Genomic DNA, 24,757 nt, shown 5'->3' with positions numbered 1-24,757 from the left:
TGTATAACCAGAATAATAAACTGTATAACCAGTAAAACAAAACGGAAAAGACAGACCCATGTTCATAATGTCTTGGAATTGACAAGGAACTCTTACAGTATAGACATCCCATATTGAAGGTTTTCATGTGTTAACACTGCTGTCATTACAATACCAAACCCTAATACCAGGGCCTAACCCTAGTACCCTAACCCTAGTACCAGGGCCCTACCCCTAGTACCCTAACCCTAGTACCAGGGCCCTACCCCTAGTACCCTAACCCTAGTACCAGGGCCCTAACCCTAGTACCCTAACCCTAGTACCAGGGCCCTACCCCTAGTACCCTAACCCTAGTACCCTAACCCTAGTACCAGGGCCCTACCCCTAGTACCCTAACCCTAGTACCAGGGCCCTACCCCTAGTACCCTAACCCTAGTACCAGGGCCCTACCCCTAGTACCCTAACCCTAGTACCAGGGCCCTACCCCTAGTACCCTAACCCTAGTACCAGGGCCCTACCCCTAGTACCCTACCCCTAGTACCAGGGCCCTACCCCTAGTACCCTACCCCTAGTACCAGGGCCCTACCCCTAGTACCCTACCCCTAGTACCAGGGCCCTACCCCTAGTACCCTAACCCTAGTACCAGGGCCCTAGAGAGCCATAAGCAGGCAGGAGGGGTGTGTTTACTACGGCCACATGCCTGTCTGCGCGCCACAGGGCTCATGGGGGTGTAGAGTTCCTGACGTGGTGCTGGTGTTTTTAGAGACCCATGTCATCGCCTCTCCTACAGGACCACTTCATCAGGAGCCCCTCCCTCCCTGGCTGGCCATGTTACTGAGCATCAGGAGCCCCTCCCTCCCTGGCTGGCCATGTTACTGAGCATCATGAGCCCCTCCCTCCCTGGCTGGCCATGTTACTGAGCATCATGAGCCCCTCCCTCCCTGGCTGGCCATGTTTCTGAGCATCATGAGCCCCTCCCTCCCTGGCTGGCCATGTTTCTGAGCATCATGACGACAGCACTTGAGAGTTCTTTCACTGATACGCTACGTAAGCTACGCTAACTACGTTACTGCATGCTGCAGATCTCTCTATGGGTCAGGGACACTGGTGTTGAATCTGGTGTTCAAATCCTGGCAATTCATTGCTAGCGCCGAAATCCCAGTGACACCAATCAGTAATGACATTGGCGATCCGGCGTTCCCACCCATAGATATGCCCCGCCCATCTAACCTGGGCTAGCGTCTCTCATTTGCTGCTACGACCTGTCACTCTTTTTTACCCGTCGATACGCCCTCAGAACACTAGCTAGGGCGGCAAAGTGGCACAGACTTTATTATGTAGCATGCAGAGCGCAGTGGTTCAACGTAATATGTGTTGTGGGCAGGGGGACTCCAAAATACCAGGTGTGGGGGGGGGGGGGCATACCAGCAGGGTGTGTGTGTGGGGGTGGGGGGGCAGTTTGGACAGTAACTCTACCCAGAACAAACAGGCTAAATATAACAGCAGCAAGCATCCTGATCCCCTGGCAGAGAGGGTCTCAGGGCGGGGGCGAGGGGGGCGGGGTCCAGGGAAAGAGGTAGAAGGAGAGGGAGAGGGGGGGGGGGCAGGGTACATGGATAGAAAGACAGATTTGTTCATTATTTTGATTGGAGTAAGAAAGGCAGCAGAAGGCTAGATACCAACAGAGAGAGATCTACAAATACAGAGAGAGAGAGCAGGAAGAGAGACAGACGGTTCCTCATCTTCGAAAGAAGCTTCATATAGTGAGGAAGTAAGTGAGGAGGTACAGAGTGAGAGTGAGCATGAACTTTGCTCTGGGCTTCAAGCCTCAGGGAGGAGAATCCAGCACCATGGACAACCTGGAGAAGCAGCTGATCTGCCCCATCTGCCTGGAGATGTTCACCAAGCCTGTCGTCATCCTGCCCTGCCAGCACAACCTCTGCAGGAAGTGTGCCAACGACGTCTTCCAGGTGTGTGTGTGTGTGTGTGTGTGCGCGTGCGTGCGTGCGTGCGTGTTCTCTGTTTTCATATCCCATATTATGGAAGAGGTGCAGTAAATAACCACGGTCCATATAAATCCTTACTTTACTGACTATACTGTAATATAACTTCCATAGACGCCCCCCTCAGCTCATCTCATGCCCAGCAGCTGCCTCTGTCCTGGGGGAGAGGATGTGACACAGCCTGCCTCTCAGACCCAGGGCACCACTTACTGGATGGTGGAAACGTGGTCAAATTTCTGTTAGCATACAGACCACACAAAGACCACTAACCCTAACCCTAACCCAGACCACACAAAGACCACTAACCCTAACCCTAACCCAGACCACACAAAGACCACTAACCCTAACCCTAACCCAGACCACACAAAGACCCCTAACCCTAACCCAGACCACACAAAGACCCCTAACCCTAACCCTAACCCAGACCACACAAAGACCCCTAACCCTAACCCTAACCCAGACCACACAAAGACCCCTAACCCTAACCCTAACCCAGACCACACAAAGACCACTAACCCTAACCCTAACCCAGACCACACAAAGACCACTAACCCTAACCCTAACCCAGACCACACAAAGACCCCTAACCCTAACCCTAACCCAGACCACACAAAGACCACTAACCCTAACCCTAACCCAGACCACACAAAGACCACTAACCCTAACCCTAACCCAGACCACACAAAGACCCCTAACCCTAACCCAGACCACACAAAGACCCCTAACCCTAACCCAGACCACACAAAGACCCCTAACCCTAACCCAGACCACACAAAGACCCCTAACCCTAACCCAGACCACACAAAGACCCCTAACCCTAACCCTAACCCAGACCACACAAAGACCCCTAACCCTAACCCTAACCCAGACCACACAAAGACCCCTAACCCTAACCCTAACCCAGACCACACACAGACCCCTAACCCAGACCACACAAAACTGATACTATACACAGTCTCTGGTTTCTCTTTGTTGATTCTCTGTCAACACATTGAAATGATGAAAACATAACAGGCACCACCTAAGAAAGTCTTGACATAAATGATAAATGGAGTTCACTTATATAGCACTTTATCCAAAGCGCTTTACAATGACATATCACATTCACACATACTCACACACTCACATATTCACACACTCACACACACATTCACACACTCACACACACATTCACACACTCACACACACATGGCGGCCAGCGGTGTTAGCCTGCTCATTTTGGAGCAATAATGAAGACAATTAAATTATTCTTAATTTGGCCTCATCAATACACAGCCCAGCTCAATACTCCCCCATATGGCTCACATGTTCCTCTGGGTCTGTTCTCCCAGACTGTTCAGATGTTCCTCTGGGTCTGTTCTCCCAGACTGTTCCTCTGGGTCGGTTCTCCAGACTGTTCAGATGTTCCTCTGGGTCTGTTCTCCCAGACTGTTCAGATGTTCCTCTGGGTCTGTTCTCCCAGACTGTTCAGATGTTCTTCTGGATCTGTCCTCCCAGACTGTTCTTCTGGATCTGTTCTCCCAGACTGTTCAGATGTTCTTCTGGATCTGTTCTCCCAGACTGTTCCTCTGGGTCTGTTCTCCCAGACTGTTCAGATGTTCTTCTGGATCTGTTCTCCCAGACTGTTCAGATGTTCTTCTGGATCTGTTCTCCCAGACTGTTCCTCTGGGTCTGTTCTCCCAGACTGTTCCTCTGGGTCTGTTCTCCCAGACTGTTCCTCTGGGTCTGTTCTCCCAGACTGTTCAGATGTTCTTCTGGATCTGTTCTCCCAGACTGTTCAGATGTTCCTCTGGATCTGTTCTCCCAGACTGTTCTTCTGGATCTGTTCTCCCAGACTGTTCTTCTGGATCTGTTCTCCCAGACCAGTGGTTCTTAACCTGGGTTCGATCGAACCCCAGGGGTTCGGTGAGTCAGTCTCAGGGGTTCGGCGGAGGTCAAGACACACACCCGACTCATATGATTCGTGATGACACGCCCCGCTTGGCCATCATTGGCAACAGCAGAAGTCACACTGATTTGCAGTAAATATTCATTATTATGTTTTTGTGTGAAAATCATGTTTTGATGGTTTTGTTCTTTGAACACAGTGATGTTGATGCACGGTTCATTTTGTGCACCAGTAAAATATATACCTATGTTTTGAATTTGAAAAAATCATATTTTATTGTTCCAATTAAGAAGGGTTCGGTGAATGCGCATATGAAACTGGTGGGGTTCAGTACCTCCAACAAGGTTAAGAACCACTGTCCCAGACTGTTCTTCTGGATCTTGTGAAAGGATTTTTATCCTTGGTTTAGTTAGATTGTCAAAGAACACGCGGAGTGGTCGATCAAGCTGGTTTTAAACAAAGGCAATAGTTTATTCTATGTTACGATTCTGCAGAGTCGGACCCTCGCACAGGAAGTGAATCCAGGCAAGAGTGAATTCGTGACGACGGGGTCGTTGGTTTATACAGTGAAAGAGGAAGTGACAGTTTCAGGGGGAAGACAGGGAAGTGATGTCACACAGGGAGGGATTTGTAGTTCTAACAGACTGATCTATGAGAACGAACTACTGTACAAAGTTTAGAATAACAGTCAAGGGGGAAAACAGAACACTTTGTTGAGACTTGAAATTCATTCACAATTCCCCACTTTGTGGATTAAATATCCACAACTATAATAGAAATGAAAGAATCAACAATGTGGAATCAAATTATAAAATAGGCCTATCATAAAAATAATCCAACATCTTTGGCAAAAATCCTATTCTACACATATGGAAAGGAAGTAATCTATTTCTCCACTAGGTGGAGCATAATAAAGATTAACAAACTCAAAGTTATTTAACACACCAAGATCATTTTCTTCCCATATGCAATCACGTACCAAAACTCCTCACCTTAATTCGGCATAAGCAAGGTAAAAAGATAACATGATTATTAATCTAAGACATCATATATTCATGACTGAGTGGGAAAAAACCTCTTTGTTTTAGAGGAAAACCCTTAAATTCAAATTAGAACCAACAGATTATGTATCAAAATATTCCAAATAGTCAATGTCAATGGCACAGACATCATTAAGATCTTGAATTGAATTAATAGTAAATTTAACTTTTTCTATCATTATTTAGGCAGCATAGGCATATCTGGAACAGCATTTAAACATACACTTAAGAATATTTAAAAAAAAAAATAACGATGAAGAACATACATACAACTGAAAACACACATATTTGAGAATATCCAGGACTTGCAAAAGCATTCCATTTAGGAACATTATCTAAGATCTGAATACCTTTATCGTTTGCTTCATAGAACTCAATGTAGCATTTGGATCTGAACTAACCGAACAGCAGATATAGCCAGTATTATCTCTAAGGGAAGTCTATTTTGTAGCACAATCTTTTTCATGTGATTTACTTCTTTGGCTAAGGCTGAAATTACTTGGTATTGTGCGATCATGTGTCATGCGTTCATGAGAGAAATAATATACTGAAACTAAATTGAAAATTTGAGACAGCTCTATGGTGTCTAGTTTGATTGCTGATGAATTCCCTGCATTTGAGTGTGATCAATCTTCTTAATCCTGGAAATTACATGAGCAAGATAACCATATGATCCATAATAATCCATGACACTGTTGCAATTTAAAGTTGAATACGCTATTTCCCTATAGCTCAAAAATACGCCAATTGGAATGGCTCTCTGAACCTTAATTTCACATCTCATAAATATGCTTAAAACATTAATTTGTCCTAATCTATGTGTTGTATCTGAAAATATTAATACATGCTGTGATATATTGAAGAGGTCACTTCAAATTGTTTAACTCGCTTTTCAAGTTCAGCCCTGTGGATGCAATTCTGTTAGGCTTCATTTTAATACTTGGTTGATGTAGTTAGGTGCAGAGCAGTTAAACACAGTTAAACACAGTCCCCTGAGAATAGTCTGGAACAGCTTCTACAAAGATCAACTTTATAATTATGAATTTTCAATACTTCTATACCCACTCTAAACCAAACTCCAGTCACAGTTTCAACAGTATAACCTGGAAATCTCTGTTGCTTTCAAATCTTATATATGTAGAATGTAGTATTTTCCATTCATCTTCGTCTACCGTATAGACCCAACAGTCAAGTGGAGAGCAACATTCAAATAGGACAAACGCTTGTCCATGTTGCCATAACGATCCTGGGAAGGAGGTGACAGGCAAGGTCACTTCTTTCAATAGCTCCTCCTCAGAGGAAGCCACAGTGTGGTGGCCCATGATTGTGTTTTGCTGGAGTGGTGGTCAGAGTTGTCCTCCTGACAGCAATGAGGAAAAGTAGTGCGTTATTCTTTGTCTGATTTCTCATCTGAGGAGACCAGAGAGTGAGCTTTCGCCCTGGTGGTGACACAGGATATTGCATCTTGGTTGTTGAATCCTCGGGCCGGGTGCCTCGTCCTGGTTTGGAACCAGCCTGCAGTGGCTGGCGTGTACCCACAAAGTCCTCTCTGCTACGTCTGGGTTAGCAGCAGGAACTGGTACGGGCCCAGCCAACGGGCACTCTGGTTTCAGGTCTCTGCTCACAACCCATTGGCCTGGTTGGAAATGATGCAGGTCGGCTCTCTCAGGTCGGCAGAGACCTGTGAATCCACAGATGAGAGACAGCATAGACAAAACAGGATATCACCGCAGCTTTTAGCAGCGGAGTTAGCAGCCATACTACCTATGGACACAGGATCAGAGGTTTCAATAGGAGCTTGGCCTTTGCCACCATCTTAAAATATTACACATTAAGTTTCTTCTTCAGCTCTGCATCTTGTTCTTTCAACTACTTTCTAATTTCCTTCAACTACGTTCTCACCTTCAATACAACTTCCTCATCTACCTTCAATTCAACTTCTTCATTACCTTCTTCACTACTACTACTAGTCTGTTTCATTAGCAACGACCAGTTAACTTGATAACATCCTTTACTCCCCCTCTTTTTTGAAACATGATCTGGTCAGTGTGCTAATTTGAAAACATAATGAAAGCATGGAAGATGCAGTATAGGTTATGCTAACTATGAAATGAGCATTCATTCAAAATCAGAGTGAGAGGAGAATATCTGAGAGGTTTGAGCGTGGCTTAATTGATCTCGTTCAATATGTTGAGTCATGTCTCTCTGCCATCTGGAGGAGGAAGCAGAGTTAAGAACAGTGCATCTTTGAAATGTACGGTCAACAGTTCATTCTTATTAAAGCAGCAGCCACGCTGTGTGTAGGTGCGATGTAAAAGATGAATAGACACAACATGCAGGACATGGACAAAATAGCGTGCGCAGTGCTACTAGGTCTAAAACAGCACCAGTGGTAGCTGCCACTGGTTTCAAGTAGGACCCAAGTCCTTTTAACAGAGTCAAGTCTTTTTAGTCAGAAATACTTAAACATGGTGCATTAGTCATTGTTAGAGCCAGTCGTGCTCGTCAGTCCATGTAATCTTGTCAAGTGGAGCTAGCTTTTGTCTAATGAGGGTTATGTCTGCAAAATCAGGGATAGGCTCTGCAGTAGCCTACAGTCCCAAGCAGTGCATTTTTGTTTATTCATCATTATTACATGACCAAGGTAATTAACCTGCTCACGCACCAATTAGATTTAGTTCTTAGAAATTCTATGGCCATTGCCTAAAATAAAACAATACATCCGTCTCATCAAACCATGAGTCCTTGTTTCTAACAAGAAATTGTTATTCAAAATAATCATTTAAAAAGGGGAGCGCCAACACATTATGTAAAACAACGCTCTAAGGGTAAAAGCAAAAATTCCCTTAAATCAGGGTGAACAAATGGAAAAAAAATCATTATTCAAACCAAAATAACATTAAATGAATAGCTGCATACGCGGTTCTCAAAGCCTGAACAAATATAATTATCCAAACCGTTCTCCAAAGAACACTAGGGGTGTTATAAGTTGAGCTCAATTTCAAATAACCACATTTCTGCGTTTGAGGACAGAGAGTTATGAGCACGCTTAGGACGTGATGGTTCCTTGGGTTGGACAACCGCTTGGTTACTATTCTTAAATTTAGCCTAGATCATATCTATCTCTTACCCACAGTCAGTTGGGCAACGTGGGGGTGAGGCGTTTGACCAGCGTCCCCACGAACCAAGGTGTCAGCCCATCTAAATGGGAAGTCGGTTACCCCGGTTGTATCCAATTCTTGGAGCAGCCTCCATCTCTCGTCCCGTGCCTGTGTCTACTCTGTAAACAAACTTCAGAAATAATACGTGACACATTTGTTTTACCATGCAGCTGTCTCTGTGGGCCATCAGACGCACAGACAGAGCTGCATGGGCAGTTTACATACAATAAAAGACAGACAAAATAAAAGACAGACAAAATGAAAGACAGACAAAATAAAAGACATTTCAATTTCTCACCACTCTTGTGGGTAACACCAGGTCTTAGAAATTATGCGCCGGAGGCACATAAACATAACAAAATAAATCATAGAACGCAGTTCTGATAAATTGGAGTGATGTCTTTTCTTTTTCTTTTTTTTTCCAAGAATATGTCCAATTAGTTAAACCTCTAAGGGCTGGATGATATCAATCCCGTTGGAGTCACACCTCCGAAAACTAGTTTGCAAAACAGATCTGAGCATATTAAGTTAACATGACAATACAGTGAATTGAGTTTGAAGTTAGCATCATCTAACACAACTTTAAGTGGCAGTAATTTCAAATTATTAAAATACTTGCGGTTCCAACCGGTTTGGCATTTATCCGGTAGTCCAGGAACGTCAATTCTCTGTAAAACTCAAAACCAATGAATGTGCATCTGAAATCAGTAAAACATGAAATCTTAAACAAAACAGAATTCTCAAAATTGGGTTGTCAGACAATATGTATCAGACTAAGATATTGGCAAATATGATTTTTTTTTTTTTCTCTTACCTTTACCCTCCCCCCCCCCCCCCCCCCGTGTCACGTACACTCTCACTCTCCCTAGACTTTCCCTACTGAAATATCTATCTTATCTAGTCAGAATCCACCACCCTGTGGAGTATTAACAAAATACTTTTGAAATTTAGCGTATTGTCTACATTCCCTCCGTTAATGCCCTTTGCGGTTGCAGAAATAACAACGTTGATTAGATTTGTAAACCCTGCTGTTTTGTTGTGAATATCTCTGATTATCTCTATAGCCTCCATCTTGGTTTTTTCTGTCCCCCATCGGTAGTTGCTTAGTGCGAGCGATATTGTTGAAATACCTACACTGTGCAGCTCGTAGTCTCACCGAGTCCCTTCTTATCTCAGCTTCACATCGTTTACTTAGCAGACGGATTATTGGCAAGCATAGTTTACCAAACTCATTAACCAGATGTTCAACAGAATCAGCAGAACCTGGACGGTCAACTTGTGAGTTAGAAGCAGAAACAAAGGGATGGGGCAGAGACACTGAAGTGTCAAATAGGTGACCAGGGGTCACAGAAACAACACCAACTGGAGGTTGAGACACAGCAGGAGGGTATGACACAGGAGAAGCAACCATATGATCAATGGAAGAGGGCCCAGAGGGAGGGGTTTCAGAAGAGTAATAACCTAGGGGGGCCGTTATTTCAGACATCCTTGTTTGGGGTAAGGGGGTTCCAAAAATAGTACCAGTTAACGGTAAGGGTGTTATCTGAGATGTAGCAGGCGTAGAGGTGACAGTTGGTTGAACAGGAAGGGACGTTTGGACAGGAACAAGGTACGTGGCCTGAAACAACAAAACTCTTGTTTGGATAGGTGTCAGAACAAGGGGGGCCTCCTGTATAGGGCCAGGATTGGGGGTTGGTTGAAACAGCTCACATCTGCTTAGCAGATCATCCTTATCTGAACAAGGGACGTGGCCTGAAACAACAAAACTCTTGTTTGGATAGGAGGTCAGAACAGGAAGGGGGCCTAGCAGATCATCCCTATCTGTCCCTTCACTATTCTCACACACATGCTTTCGTGTACTAAAAGTAGCTCCCATTTTAAAAGAAAATATGAGAACAAACAATGTAATAAAAAGTTACAGAAAAAAAACTAAACACGTTCAGTCAACCAAATTACTGCTGTGCTGAGAGATACTTTTTTTTTTTTATCCTGTTATATATTTTCTTTTCCCAAAATGGCAGACTTCAGAAGCCAAATTGGTTGACCCTCAAGAAGAAGAGAAGAGGGAACAGGAAGTCTCTCTTTTTTTTTTTTTTTTCACACAAGCAGCAAAACAGGAAGTTAACCACGTGTGCACAGAGGGTAGAAGGAAATACAACACATGGGCTAATGTGGATGAACCAGCTAGCACATGGAAAGCTAGCATTGAAACAATAGAACAGAGAAGACAGCTAGTTTGTAGCTAGTTTTGAGCAGAACAAGAACAGTAGCCTAGCTAGAATGCAGCTAGCATGAAAATCAATCACAAATGTACACAAACCAAAACCCAGCATAAAACCAAAACACCCAGCATATACATGGGTTTAACAGTAAAACAGGACCTCAAATCCCAAAACAGATCTACCTTGGCGTAGACTCAAACATACAATGGACCAATATCTTAAGAAGCCTCAGCTTCACATGAAACACAAAACGCAGCACAAACACACATCCAAGTCTACAAACAAAACGAAACAAATTAAGGATTACGTCGTAGGTACGACTACCTAGCTAACCCCCCCGGGGATTCCAAATAACCTTTCGAAGTGAAACAGCCATCTTCGTGTCGTGCTCCTTCACAACACGAGATACAGAAATAAAAAGAAATAATGAGCCTAAGACAACAACAAGCTCTCTCGCGCCGCGGCAACCCCCACAACGCGGATCCCAAAACAATCAAAAGAGCAGGCTTTCCGAAAGTTAAATGTTGTGCAGTACTAACACACCCGTTCCAAAAATGCACGCTTACAAAACCAACCCTGGTATATAGGTCTTTAAGCGGGTATGCGGCTCAAAAACCGACTTTAGCTAACCAGGACACGTGTTTTGTCTAAGGACACACACTACTACTAAGTTATCACACAGCTGAACAAAGAAAGGGACCACTCTAAACTAGGTTCAAACAATGTACCAGACTCTCAGCAAGTTCCAGGCTGATTCGGGCCTCGGGGGAAAACCGCACCAGCTAGATGTGTCCCCGAGGTTGAACTCCCCCGTCCTTTGAGAAAAGCACGTCACGCGTCCGTGAATTCAGCCCAAAACAAACCGAAAGACCAGCAGCTGTCCCATTAGAACAATTTCGTCGCCATAATTGTGAAAGGATTTTTACCCTTGGTTTAGTTAGATTGTCAAAGAACACGCGGAGTGGTCGATCAAGCTGGTTTTAAACAAAGGCAATAGTTTATTCTATGTTACGATTCTGCAGAGTCGGACCCTCGCACAGGAAGTGAATCCAGGCAAGAGTGAATTCGTGACGACGGGGTCGTTGGTTTATACAGTGAAAGAGGAAGTGACAGTTTCAGGGGGAAGACAGGGAAGTGATGTCACACAGGGAGGGATTTGTAGTTCTAACAGACTGATCTATGAGAACGAACTACAAAGTTTAGAATAACAGTCAAGGGGGAAAACAGAACACTTTGTTGAGACTTGAAATTCATTCACAATCTGTTCTCCCAGACTGTTCCTCTGGGTCTGTTCTCCCAGACTGTTCCTCTGGGTCTGTTCTCCCAGACTGTTCCTCTGGGTCTGTTCTCCCAGACTGTTCAGATGTTCTTCTGGATCTGTTCTCCCAGACTGTTCAGATGTTCCTCTGGATCTGTTCTCCCAGACTGTTCTTCTGGATCTGTTCTCCCAGACTGTTCTTCTGGATCTGTTCTCCCAGACTGTTCAGATGTTCCTCTGGATCTGTTCTCCCAGACTGTTCTTCTGGATCTGTTCTCCCAGACTGTTCAGATGTTCTTCTGGGTCACGTTTGGTTGCCAGGCAACATTAGAACCCAGTGTTTAGTGGGGGCTGAGAGACTCAGCTGTGTGTACGTGTCTGTGTGTAGCCTAGGCGTGTGTGTGTGTGTGTGTGTGTGTGTGTGTAGCCTACATGTGTGTGTGTTTGGGGGGGGGGGGGTGTAGCCTACGTGTGTGTGTGTGTGTGTGTGTGTGTGTGTGTGTGTAGCCTACACGTGTGTGTGTTTGGGGGGGGGGGGTGTAGCCTATGTGTGTGTGTGTGTGTAGGCTACATGTGTGTGTGTTTGGGGGTGTAGCGTGTAGCCTACGTGTCGGTGTGTGTATGTGTGTGTGTGTGTAGCCTACATGTGTGTGTGTTGGGGGGAGGGGGTATCCTACGTGTCTGTGTGTGTATGTACTGTGTGTGAGTTATTTTTTGTTTGTTTGTTTGTTAAAAGAGTAGTAAAGGGAAATGCATGTTTTAAGGTTACTTATGATCACATACAATGGTTCAGATCAAAATGTTGACAAAACTAGCACTTTTGAGAGTCTGATAATTGCTCTACCACCGTTTTGGTCATACAATGGATGTGGGTGGGCACCGCGAAAAATCATTCAAAAAACATATTAAACTCTCAATTTCAAAGACAAGAAACTCACTGAGGTGTTAGTTGTCGTTCTGACATATAATTCGCCATAAAGTAAGATTCTAGTTCATCTGGAAAGGCTTTTTTAAATATTTAGCATATAACTATTTAGTCGCAGCACATACGTGTGAAAACTTCTGCAAATTAGGTAGCCTAGCAACATAAACTATTGTTTATAAAATAACAATAGCTACCGTAAGTAGTTCCGCTTCCTGAATCCCCTCTGTGGATTGATCTACACATTTACAATGGTCGCTTCAATACAAGTCACTGGATTTCATAAAATGATCAATAAAACCCTACAGGATTCATACTTTGCGGCGAATTTGATGTCAGAACACCAACGGACACCAATTATCCCCTCGGTGAGCTTCTTGTCTTTGAAATCGAGAGTTTAACATGTTTTTGAATGATTTTTCAAGGTGCCCACCCACATCCATTGTATGACCTAAACAGTGGTAGAGCAATTATCAGACTTTCTCAAAAGTGCTAGTTTTGTCAATGTTTTGATCTGAACCATTGTATATGATCATAAGTAACCTTAAAACAGGGCTAAACATGCATTTTCCCTTTACTACTCCTTTAAGGTTGCACTTGGGCAAGGAGTCCTTCTTTATATTGTGATGATGTATGATGATGACCATGACCCCCCCAGACAGCCAACCCCCTGATGATGACCATGACCCCCCCAGACAGCCAACCCCCTGATGATGACCATGACCCCCCCAGACAGCCAACCCTCTGACCATGACCCCCCCAGACAGCCAACCCCCTGATGATGACCATGACCCCCCCAGACAGCCAACCCCCTGATGATGACCATGACCCCCCCAGACAGCCAACCCTCTGACCATGACCCCCCCAGACAGCCAACCCTCTGACCATGACCCCCCCAGACAGCCAACCCCCTGATGATGACCATGACCCCCCCAGACAGCCAACCCTCTGTGGCAGTCCCGGGGATCCATGACCACCGGGGGGCGTTTCCGCTGTCCCTCCTGTCGCCATGAGGTGGTGCTAGATCGCCATGGAGTCTATGGCCTACAGAGGAACCTACTGGTGGAGAACATCATAGACATCTACAAACAGGAGTCCTCCAGGTCAGTGTGTGTGTGTTGTATTGTTTGTGTTAACCTTAGGTGAACTCCAGTATCAGTGAACACAGTTTCCAGAGTATCATGTGACAGCTGCCATAGGGAAAAAGGAAGTTGCCACATAGCAGCAGCTATGCTGCATTCCAGTTGTTGGGGAAGTTGGGATTTGGCCCCCCGGGTGACGTCATATCCCAGTTACGTAAATGCGTTCCAGAAACAAAAGGCAAAAAAACGCCAAAAATTATTTAAAAAATTGCCTCATCGTTGTAGTTCTAGCCAAGTTAGCCATTTTTAATAATACCAGTTGCACTATGTGCTATGTCCAAATAAGGTGCATCCTGTGTGTATGAGTGTGTGTAATGTGAGTAAGGGGAGATACAGCAGGAGATGTGGTGTCATTACATTCATGGGTCAAATTCACTTTGTTGCACACAGGAAGCAAAGCCAGACAAAGCAGCCTGCAGGCAGACAACAGGAACTACCAGTCCAATGTTCATGCATCACTCACTGATGCCATGTTCAGAAAGTTTGTTTTTTCTACTGTAGTATAATATTACATTACATTAGTCATTTAGTAGATGCCTTTATCCAAAATGACTTAAAATAAAATAGTTTTCTTTCCAAAATGTAATAAATGTAGCCTATCAGCTAGCTAACTTATTGCTAATGTAATGTTGCCAGTACTACTCCCTAGGCTAGGCTACTCTGACGAAGAAATTAGGATAACTTATGGTTTGACAGACTTGTGGTTCCACAAATAAAGAAATAAACATACTTGTGGGTATATGTGAGCTACTGCAGTACTGGCTAATAACCTGTAGAGAGCACTATTGTATTACATGTACTTTTGTGTGAGATCTTGCACTCCCCTCATCTCCACAGACTTTCATCTTGCTCAGTGATCCTCTTTAAGGGTTAGGGTAACCCTCTGTCTGTCATGTGTTTGACTGAGAGACATTGATTCAATGGAGCACATTATTATGTTGGAACATGGTCCTTAGAGAAGGTGATATGATTCTGTAGTTGTAAATAACATGGGAACTGTAGACTTGACTGTACTCATCCTTGCAAAGTTGTACTGCCAATATCTCCTCTCCTTGTTTCCTAACCCTAACCCTGCCAATATCTCCTCTCCTTGTTCCCTAACCCTAACCCTGCCAATATCTCCTCTCCTTGTTCCCTAACCCTAACCCTGCCAATATCTCCTCTCCTTGTTCCCTAACCCTAACCCTGCCAATATCTCCTCTCCTTGTTTCCTAACCCTAACCCTTTCCTGTCCCTCCCTCCCCCTAACCCTTATCTTGTTCCCCTGCTACTCCTCTTTTCTCTCCTCTATTCCACTATCCTCTCTTCTTCTGTCTCCTTCTCTCCTCCAGACCCCTGAACCCTAAAGTGGAGCAGCAGCAGCTGATGTGTGAGGAGCACGAGGAGGAGAAGATCAACATCTACTGCCTGAGCTGCCATACGCCCACCTGCTCCATGTGCAAGGTGTTCGGCCAGCACCAGGCCTGCGAGGTGGCTCCCCTGCAGAGCGTCTACCAGAGACAGAAGGTAGGGAGGGGGGGCAGCACCAGGCCTGCGAGGTGCAGAGCGTCTACCAGAGACAGAAGGTAGGGAGGGGGGGCAGCACCAGGCCTGCGAGGTGCAGAGCGTCTACCAGAGACAGAAGGTAGGGAGGGGGGGCAGCACCAGGCCTGCGAGGTGCAGAGCGTCTACCAGAGACAGAAGGTAGGGAGGGGGGGCAGCACCAGGCCTGCGAGGTGCAGAGCGTCTACCAGAGACAGAAGGTAGGGAGGGGGGGCAGCACCAGGCCTGCGAGGTGCAGAGCGTCTACCAGAGACAGAAGGTAGGGGGGGGGGGGCCAGCACCAGGCCTGCGAGGTGCAGAGCGTCTACCAGAGACAGAAGGTAGGGGGGGGGGGCCAGCACCAGGCCTGCGAGGTGCAGAGCGTCTACCAGAGACAGAAGGTAGGGAGGGGGGGCAGCACCAGGCCTGCGAGGTGCAGAGCGTCTACCAGAGACAGAAGGTAGGGAGGGGGGGCAGCACCAGGCCTGCGAGGTGCAGAGCGTCTACCAGAGACAGAAGGTAGGGAGGGGGGGCAGCACCAGGCCTGCGAGGTGCAGAGCGTCTACCAGAGACAGAAGGTAGGGAGGGGGGGCAGCACCAGGCCTGCGAGGTGCAGAGCGTCTACCAGAGACAGAAGGTAGGGGGGGGGGGCCAGCACCAGGCCTGCGAGGTGCAGAGCGTCTACCAGAGACAGAAGGTAGGGGGGGGGGGCCAGCACCAGGCCTGCGAGGTGCAGAGCGTCTACCAGAGACAGAAGGTAGGGAGGGGGGGCAGCACCAGGCCTGCGAGGTGCAGAGCGTCTACCAGAGACAGAAGGTAGGGGGGGGGGGCAGCACCAGGCCTGCGGGATGCAGAGCGTCTACCAGAGACAGAAGGTAGGGGGGGGGCAGCACCAGGCCTGCGAGGTGCAGAGCGTCTACCAGAGACAGAAGGTAGGGGGGGGGGGGGGGGGACAAGAGCACAATGCTGGCGGGACAAGAGCACAATGCTGTTTTGGGGGGTGCATGATGTGGTGTTATTAGGTATTTAAAAAAATATTTCGGAATAATTTTTTCAACAACTATATTTATGTTTGGTCTCGGGACAAGTATAAATTACATAATAATGTCATGTTTTAATATTTTTGGTTTATATTATATGACATTTCATGGCTGGGACTGAAAATGTCCTCCAATTCTGGAATGGCCCCTAAAGTCAAAACGATCAAAAAGGGCTCAATACTATTGACTGATTAATCAAATGTGTTAATGAAAATGACCACAGCACAACATCCTATGCATAATAATAATGCATTGTATGTATATAGCGCTTTTCACAATACGCACTCAAAATAGTTGTGGGGTTGGTGATAAAACTGATCATTTGACAGAAATGATTTGCCTTTTCCACAAAAGGACAGAGATGTGATATTTTGTAAATAACTGGAATTAACTTTATTCACATACATGGAAATGAGTTGTGTAGGCATAAAGATGAAATGATAAACTGTCATTCAGCAATTCCACTATAATTAGCCTACTGGTAATACATCTCCGCACTGGCCTGTGAGCCCCCCGAGCTCGGCGGGTTAGCCGCGAACTTCATGCCTCAACGAGAGACCCTGTCTCTGGGTGGACAGCTGTTCAACTCGCCTGGGACCAGGTCCCCTGGAGCTATTTCGCCTGGCTGCCCATCGCGCTGTTGTGAACAGAATGAATACCACCTACTAGCAAACAAAACATGTTCAGTCACAATTATACTGTTAAAACTAAGATGCCTGGATACAAAAATATGTTTTCCAATTTTCCATATTTGTTGCCCTTCGGGGCAACAACACTAACAATATAATAATGGGCCATAATAGTCATAATTCATACCAACATACATAATGGATAAACAACTTCAATAACCAAACATCATGAAAAATACAAGGCACAGGAGGAGAACACCACAACAAAAAGAAAGTATTTACATTACAGGAAGAGTAGGCACGTCTCATTACAGGAACGGTTTTATATCAAATTCCTCATTTAGACCATTAGGGGACATGGTATTGAGGACATTAATCCAATAGGCTTCTCGCTGGAGAAGCCTTTTCTCAAGGTTTTTCTCAAGGTTTTTCTCCACCGAGAAGCGAAACGTTCGAATAAAGTATTGGGAGCTGTAATCCAGGATATTCCTCTTTCTCTTCAAATCTGACATTTCTATCCTGCACCTGTGCGCACAGCTACTCAACCTTACTCAAATAGAAACACATACGCACACATACACACTCCGTCCTGCTGATAGGGCAGTTTGATGGGAAGTAGTGGATCTCAGCAGCAGGCATGGGTTACCTGTCTGGGGTACCTCTCACTGTGAATCACACAATAAACATGGAGACATTAGCTGGGGTACCTCTCACTGTGAATCACACAATAAACATGGAGACATGAGCTGGGGTACCTCTCACTGTGAATACCACAATAAACATGGAGACATGAGCTGGGGTACCTCTCACTGTGAATACCACAATAAACATGGAGATACTACCACTAACTGACTTTGATGCAATGTAAAGACAAAAGAAAGAAAGGAAGGAAGGAATGAGAATTGTGTATATGTCATGCTATAGTGTGTTGTGTTGTATGCTATACTGTGTTGTGTAGTTGTGTGTTGTATGCTATACTGTGTTGTGTTGTTGTGTCTTGTATGCTATACTGTGTTGTGTAGTTGTGTCTTGTATGCTATACTGTGTTGTGTTGTTGTGTCTTGTATGCTATACTGTGTTGTGTAGTTGTGTGTTGTATGCTATACTGTGTAGTTGTGTATGCTATACTGTGTAGTTGTGTCTTGTATGCTAAACTGTGTTGTGTAGTTGTGTCTTGTATGCTATACTGTGTTGTGTAGTTGTTGTCTTGTATGCTATACTGTGTTGTGTAGTTGTGTAGTTGTGTATGCTATACTGGGTTGTGTAGTTGTGTAGTTGTGTATGCTATACTGTGTTGTGTTGTTGTGTAGTTGTCTTGTATGCTATACTGTGTTGTGTTGTTGTGTCTTGTATGCTATACTGTGTTGTGTAGTTGTGTGTTGTATGCTATACTGTGTAGTTGTGTATGCTATACTGTGTAGTTGTGTCTTGTATGCTAAACTGTGTTGTGTAGTTGTGTCTTGTATGCTATACTGTGTTGTGTAGTTGTTGTCTTGTATGCTATACTGTGTTGTGTAGTTGTTGTCTTGTATGCTATACTGTGTTGTGTAGTTGTCTTGTATGCTATACTGTGTTGTGTAGTTGTGTAGTTGTGTATGCTATACTGGGTTGTGTTTGTCCGCAGACAGAGCTGAGTGATGGTATTGTTGTGTTTGTCCGCAGACAGAGCTGAGTGATGGTATTGTTGTGTTGTTGTGTTGTATGCTATACTGTGTTGTGTTGTTGTGTAGTTGTCTTGTATGCTATACTGGGTTGTGTTTGTCCGCAGACAGAGCTGAGTGATGGCATTGCCATCTTGGTGGCAGGAAATGACCGCATACAGGCCCTCATCTCTCAGATGGAGGAGATCTGCAGGTCCGTAGAGGTGAGAAGACACACACACGCACACACACTCATACACACACGCACGTACGCACACGCACACACCGTACAGTTGTCCGAAAAGTTCCAATACTGCCCATACGAGCAGAGAGGTTTCAACAAACAATTCCATCCAGACGATCCAGGGGAGTTAGGTTAAATGTATTTATTGCCAGATGCAATCCAAAACAATAACACAGATCCTGCTGTCCTTCCTACCACCTAGACTGCCTGGCCTACTGCAATTTAAAAACTATTACTCCACAAGGGGCCAATAAATATCAAAATAATTTCAGGCAATATAATTAATAACTCAGAGAGAAAGAAATACATTAGTTAATAGCAAGTTAATAATAATAAAGATTATTAAGTCAGAAATATATAAGATTTAAATTATGTTCATATCTTGAATATTATATCTTGAATATTATATATATATATGAATATTATATATATATGTTTATATATATATAATAGATATATGTATATATGATATATTATAATTCAATATATATATTATATATATATATATTGAATGTTTATATAAATAAACATTCAAGAATATTCAAAAATAATAATTTATATTCATAATTGATTGTAAATTATTTGTAGGCCTAAATGGCACAGACACACACCTTTCCCTAAGGCAATGATATACCATACCTATCACAACAGGTATGGTACCTGTCATACACAGCACACCTATCATATACCATAACTATCACCACACCTATCATATACCATACCTATCACCACACCTATCATATACCATACATATCACCACACCTATCACCACACCTATCATATACCATACCTATCACCACACCTATCACCACACCTATCATATACCATACCTATCACCACACCTATCATATACCATACCTATCACCACACCTATCATATACCATACATATCACCACACCTATCATATACCATACCTATCACCACACCTATCATATACCATACCTATCACCACACCTATCATATACCATACCTATCACCACACCTATCATATACCATACCTATCACCACACCTATCACCACACCTATCATATACCATACCTATCACCACACCTATCATATACCATACCTATCACCACACCTATCATATACCATACCTATCACCACACCTATCATATACCATACCTATCACCACACCTATCATATACCATACCTATCACCACACCTATCATATACCATACCTATCACCACACCTATCATATACCATACCTATCACCACACCTATCATATACCATACCTATCACCACACCTATCATATACCATACCTATCACCACACCTATCATATACCATACCTATCACCACACCTATCATATACCATACCTATCACCACACCACCTATCATATACCATACCTATCACCACACCTATCATATACCATACTTATACCATTCCTACCTGCTACAGGATAATGGGCGTCGTCAGAAGCAGCAGTTGAGTGACAGGTTTGATGACCTCATCACCATCCTGGAGGAGAAGAAGAAGGACCTGGTCGGTCTGATCAGTCGCCAGCAGGATGAGAAGCTCAAGTACGTGCGCTCCCTCATCCGTCGGCATGGCGACTACCTGGAAGGGGCGGTCAAGCTGGTGGAGACCGCCATCCAGTCCATGGAGGAGCCACACATGGCCGTGTTCCTACAGGTGGAGAACACACACACACACACACACACACACATACTGTATGCACACACATACAAGCACACACATACAATGCTCTGTACCGTATCATCCTGGAGCCAGGGTTAGGGTTAGGGTTAGGATTAGGTTAAGGGTTAGGGTTAGGGTTAGGGTTAGGGTTAGGGTAAGGGTTAGGTTAAGAATACCAGGGGGGTATTCCCATGCTTTGTACAACATACCGCCCCGATGGCCAGTCCGTCATTGAGAGGGTGTCGGATGTCAGAACTGCGTAGTCTGACTACGGGGGTTCCACAAGGGTCTGCCCTGGGTCCTCTCCTGTTTTCCCTCTACACTACATCTCTGGGCTCTGTCATTTGCTCGCATGGCTTCTCCTATCACTGCTATGCCGATGACACCCAACTGGTCCTGTCATTTCCCCCTCTGATACACAAGTGGAGACACGCATAGCTGGGTGCTTGGCTATCTCGGAGTGGATGATGACACATCACCTCAAGCTCAATCTGGACAAGACTGAGCTGTTGTTCCTCCCGGGGAAGGGCTGCCCACACCGGGACCTGGCCATCACCATTGAAGACACAGTGGTGACCCCGACTCGGACTGCAAGGAATCTGGGTGTGACCCTGGATGACCAACTGTCGTTTTCTCTACATGTCACATCCGTCACACGCTCCTGCAGATTGATGCTCTACAACATCAGGAGGATTCGCCCTTTCCACACTCATGAAACGGTGCAGGTGATCATCCAGGCCCTGGTCATCTCCCACCTGGACTACTGCAACTCCCTCCTCGCTGGGGCCCCGGCATCAGCCATTAAACCTCTGGAACTTGACCAGAAAGTTGTTGCTTGCCTGGTGTTCAACCACCCCAAGTTCTCCCACACAACTTCCCTTCTCCGTTCTCTACACTGGCTCCCTGTAGCGGCTCGCATCCAGTTTAAAACTCTGGCGCTAGCCTACAGGGCAATGAAAGGAACAGCCCCCTCCTACCTCCAGGCCATGGTCAAACCCTACACCCCCTCCCGACCACTACGCTCTGCTTCCTCAGGGCGACTGGTTGCTCCGTCACTCCGAGGCCCCTGCGGTCGATCGACATGGTCACGGCTCTTCTCTGTCCTGGCCCCACGGTCACGGCTCTTCTCTGTCCTGGCCCCACGGTCACGGCTCTTCTCTGTCCTGACCCCATGGTCACGGCTCTTCTCTGTCCTGGCCCCACGGTCACGGCTCTTCTCTGTCCTGACCCCATGGTCACGGCTCTTCTCTGTCCTGGCCCCACAGTGGTGGCACGAACTGCCCACTGACGTCAAGACAGCAGAGTCGCTGTCCATCTTTCGTCGCAGGCTCAAAACTCACCTCTTCAAGAAGTACTACAACAATCCTCCCTCCTAAGCACAATTTTATTGTATTGAATTGCACTGTATTTTAGATTGCTATTCTTGCACTTTGCTTTCAGCACTAGATTATGCTCTTAGTCACTTGTTTTAGAGGGCAGATGCACTTGTGAGTTCTGGCAAGTAGTAGTATATTGGCTTTTCCTACGTTAAATGCAATTATTGTTAGTCGCTTTGGATAAAAGCGTCTGCTAAATGACTAATGTAATGTAAAAATGTAATGTATGTACTGTATAGCACTTTAAATGTAGACTGTGCGCACAAGGTTTGATAATCCACAGTCTCTCTCTCTAATCCAGACAGTCTCTCTCACTAATCCAGATAGTCTCTCTCTCTAATCCAGACAGTCTCTCTTGCGACATTGTGTTCCTCAAATATGTCTATTAGTTTATGTTTCTAGAAAGATCTCTCAGCACTGGCAACAGTCACAGGTACTGTTCAAAAACCATTTAGTACTGTGGCAACGTCGGGGACACTTTTTTGATGTAATATGTATAGGCCTAGTTGGTGTGTGTGTGTGGTAAATGGACTGGCCATATAGCACTTTAATCCAAAGCGCTTTACAATGGCCTCTCATTCACATTCACACACCAATGGTGGCAGCTGCCATGCAAGGTGCTAGCCTGCTCATTGGGAGCAATTTGGGGTTCAGGGTCTTGCCCAAGGACACTTCGACATGTTGACAGGAGGAGCCGGGATTCAAACCGCTGACCGTACGATCACTGGACGACCCGCTCTACCTCCTGAGGCGCAGCTGCCCCGTGTGTGTGCGTGTGCTTGCATGCTTGTGTGCATGTGTGAACATAGCAGTATTAATACCTGGTCACTATTCACACAGGAGTACTAGTATGGTTAAGGACAGGCAGGACGGGGATGGGTCCAGGCAGGACGTTTGAGTGGACAGATTACAGTATTATAGGAGCAAAACTTACGTTTCCACATTTAGTTTGATTTCTCAGACTGATACGTTGCGTTATGAGATCTCTGTGAAGTCTGTTCAGTACCTCCCCCTCAACCTGCGTAGTGGGTTACCCTAACCCTAACCCTAACCCTCAACCTGGGTAGCGGGTTACCCTAACCCTAACCCTAACCCTAACCCTTCTATAGCAGCTTCTCTCTGGTGAGGTGAGAAACCAGGTTACCCTGGCAACCAGGTTACACACGTAGATAAGTAGAGCACAGATATCTTTCACACTTCATACAAACTTCATGGTAATTTCAGACTCTAATGTTGTGTCTCTCTCTATCTTATGATCCACAGAGCACCAAGGTGATATTGAAAAAGTAAGTGAAGCTGGAAGTTTTAAGTTCAGCGTGTTCCTCTGAAGCTCTAGGCCTAACAGTAAACCTAGTCTTATTGTCCTCTGAAGATGGGATTTAGAATAAATAATACAATCTTGCAAATGTGTCATATGTACATGAAATGGGTATCATTTACAGTGAAATGCTTAGCTGCTCCAACTGTGGGGCTCGAACCCTTAGCCCTGAGATTAATGCCCCACTTGCGCTAGAGGATTTTTGGGCCGATTTATCCCAGATTCACGCCTCCCGACAATCGAAAGAAAGAAAGAAGAAATCTGGTGTGGAGCGTTGATCGGTATGGATGTTCAGCCCAGATTATCTTGTAATGTGAGGAGTTTACAGATCCAATCTTATACCTCCCATTCAGCTCACAGACCCATCAGGGAGGCCCCGATAATATCAAACATGTTTGATATTTTGATTATTATGTCACTACTTTACAAGCGAGACCAGAGGCTCGTTGCTCCCTCGGGCACGATGATATCCTGTAGTGTGTGATGAGCTGTTATCTTCGAATCTTGTACTGTGCAATCTTGTACCATGAGCTAACCATAACCCTAACTCTAACCCAACCATGCTTGTGTGCTAACCGTAACCCTAACTCTAACCCAACCTGCTTGTGTGCTAACCATAACCCTAACTCTAACCCAACCATGCTTGTGTGCTAACCGTAACCCTAACTCTAACCCAACCTGCTTGTGTGCTAACCATAACCCTAACTCTAACCCAACCATGCTTGTGTGCTAACCGTAACCCTAACTCTAACCCAACCTGCTTGTGTGCTAACCCTAACTCTACCCAACCTGCTTGTGTGCTTCCATGCCAGGATCTCCCAGAACACCATGACGTCCACCATGGAGCGCCCAGAGCCAGGCTACGAGAGCATGGCCCACTTCACCATCAACACAGAGGACACTGCTGACCTGCTGAGGACCATGGACTTCTGCTCAGGTACAACACCTAAGACGGAATACAGCAGGGACAACCACATCTAGAAAGAATACAGCAGGGACAACCACATCTAGAAAGAATACAGCAGGGACAACCACATCTAGATGGAATACAACAGGTACAGTGTGTGTGTGTGTGTGTGTGTGTTTCCTGTCTCCTGTCAGGTTCTCTGGAGGAGGATGTAGAGGAGGACTATGACCCAGAGGAGGGGTGTGAGGACCTGGGCTCGCTGGCAGCTGTAGACTATGGCAGACGCTAGCTGTGGACCCCTGGGATGGTACTACTAGTCTGGGACCTGATACCTATTCTAAGTATAATGGTTTTTTGAGAGTTTGCTCATTGCCCTGCACCAGCATGTTTTTTGTGTGTTTAAAAAAAGTTTTTTTTAGGTATTTCTGCTTTATTATATAGGACAGTATAGAGATTGACAGCAAAGGTGTGAGAGACAGAGAGGGGAGGACATGCAGTAAATGGCCCGGGGTTGAATCTGGGCCATGGCGGTAAGGACTGGCCTTGTCGTACACGCCTTATTGGAGTGTGGTGGTAGTGGACAAGGCAGGAAGTATTTAAGATTTCGTAAGGAAACTGGACTGATGGGGAAAATCTGATTGTCTTGTAGGAGTTTCTTAAGAAGGTGGCGGTAATGCAAACTGACGTTAAACCCCACAGAAGAAGAAGCAGCACATGTAACAGTGTAAATAAGTTAGAGTAAATTCCATTGGAAACACTGCCATCTCCTGGTGGAGTACTTAATGTGAAAGCATGGGATTATGGATTATGGGTTCCACAACAGTTA

At 45.3% G+C, this 24,757-nt stretch overlaps 1 protein-coding gene across 1 annotated transcript; it reads left to right on the top strand.

Moving 5' to 3' along the window:
• Positions 1-1,781: 1,781 nt before the first annotated feature.
• trim54 (tripartite motif containing 54) lies at positions 1,782-24,220 on the top strand (the record flags this gene model as incomplete). Its single annotated transcript, XM_084440173.1, has 8 exons — positions 1,782-1,949; positions 13,410-13,576; positions 14,947-15,121; positions 18,574-18,669; positions 20,091-20,324; positions 22,970-22,992; positions 23,837-23,961; positions 24,126-24,220. The coding sequence occupies 8 exons, from the start codon at positions 1,782-1,784 to the stop codon at positions 24,218-24,220; spliced, it is 1,083 nt and encodes a 360-aa protein (XP_084296299.1).
• Positions 24,221-24,757: the final 537 nt, after the last annotated feature.

Source organism: Borostomias antarcticus (genome assembly GCF_949987555.1).
Source record: "Borostomias antarcticus genome assembly, chromosome: 6".
NCBI classification, from domain to species: Eukaryota; Metazoa; Chordata; class Actinopteri; order Stomiiformes; family Stomiidae; genus Borostomias; species Borostomias antarcticus.
Note: the sequence above shows the minus strand (reverse complement) of the source record. Positions and strands in the feature narration are given on the sequence as shown.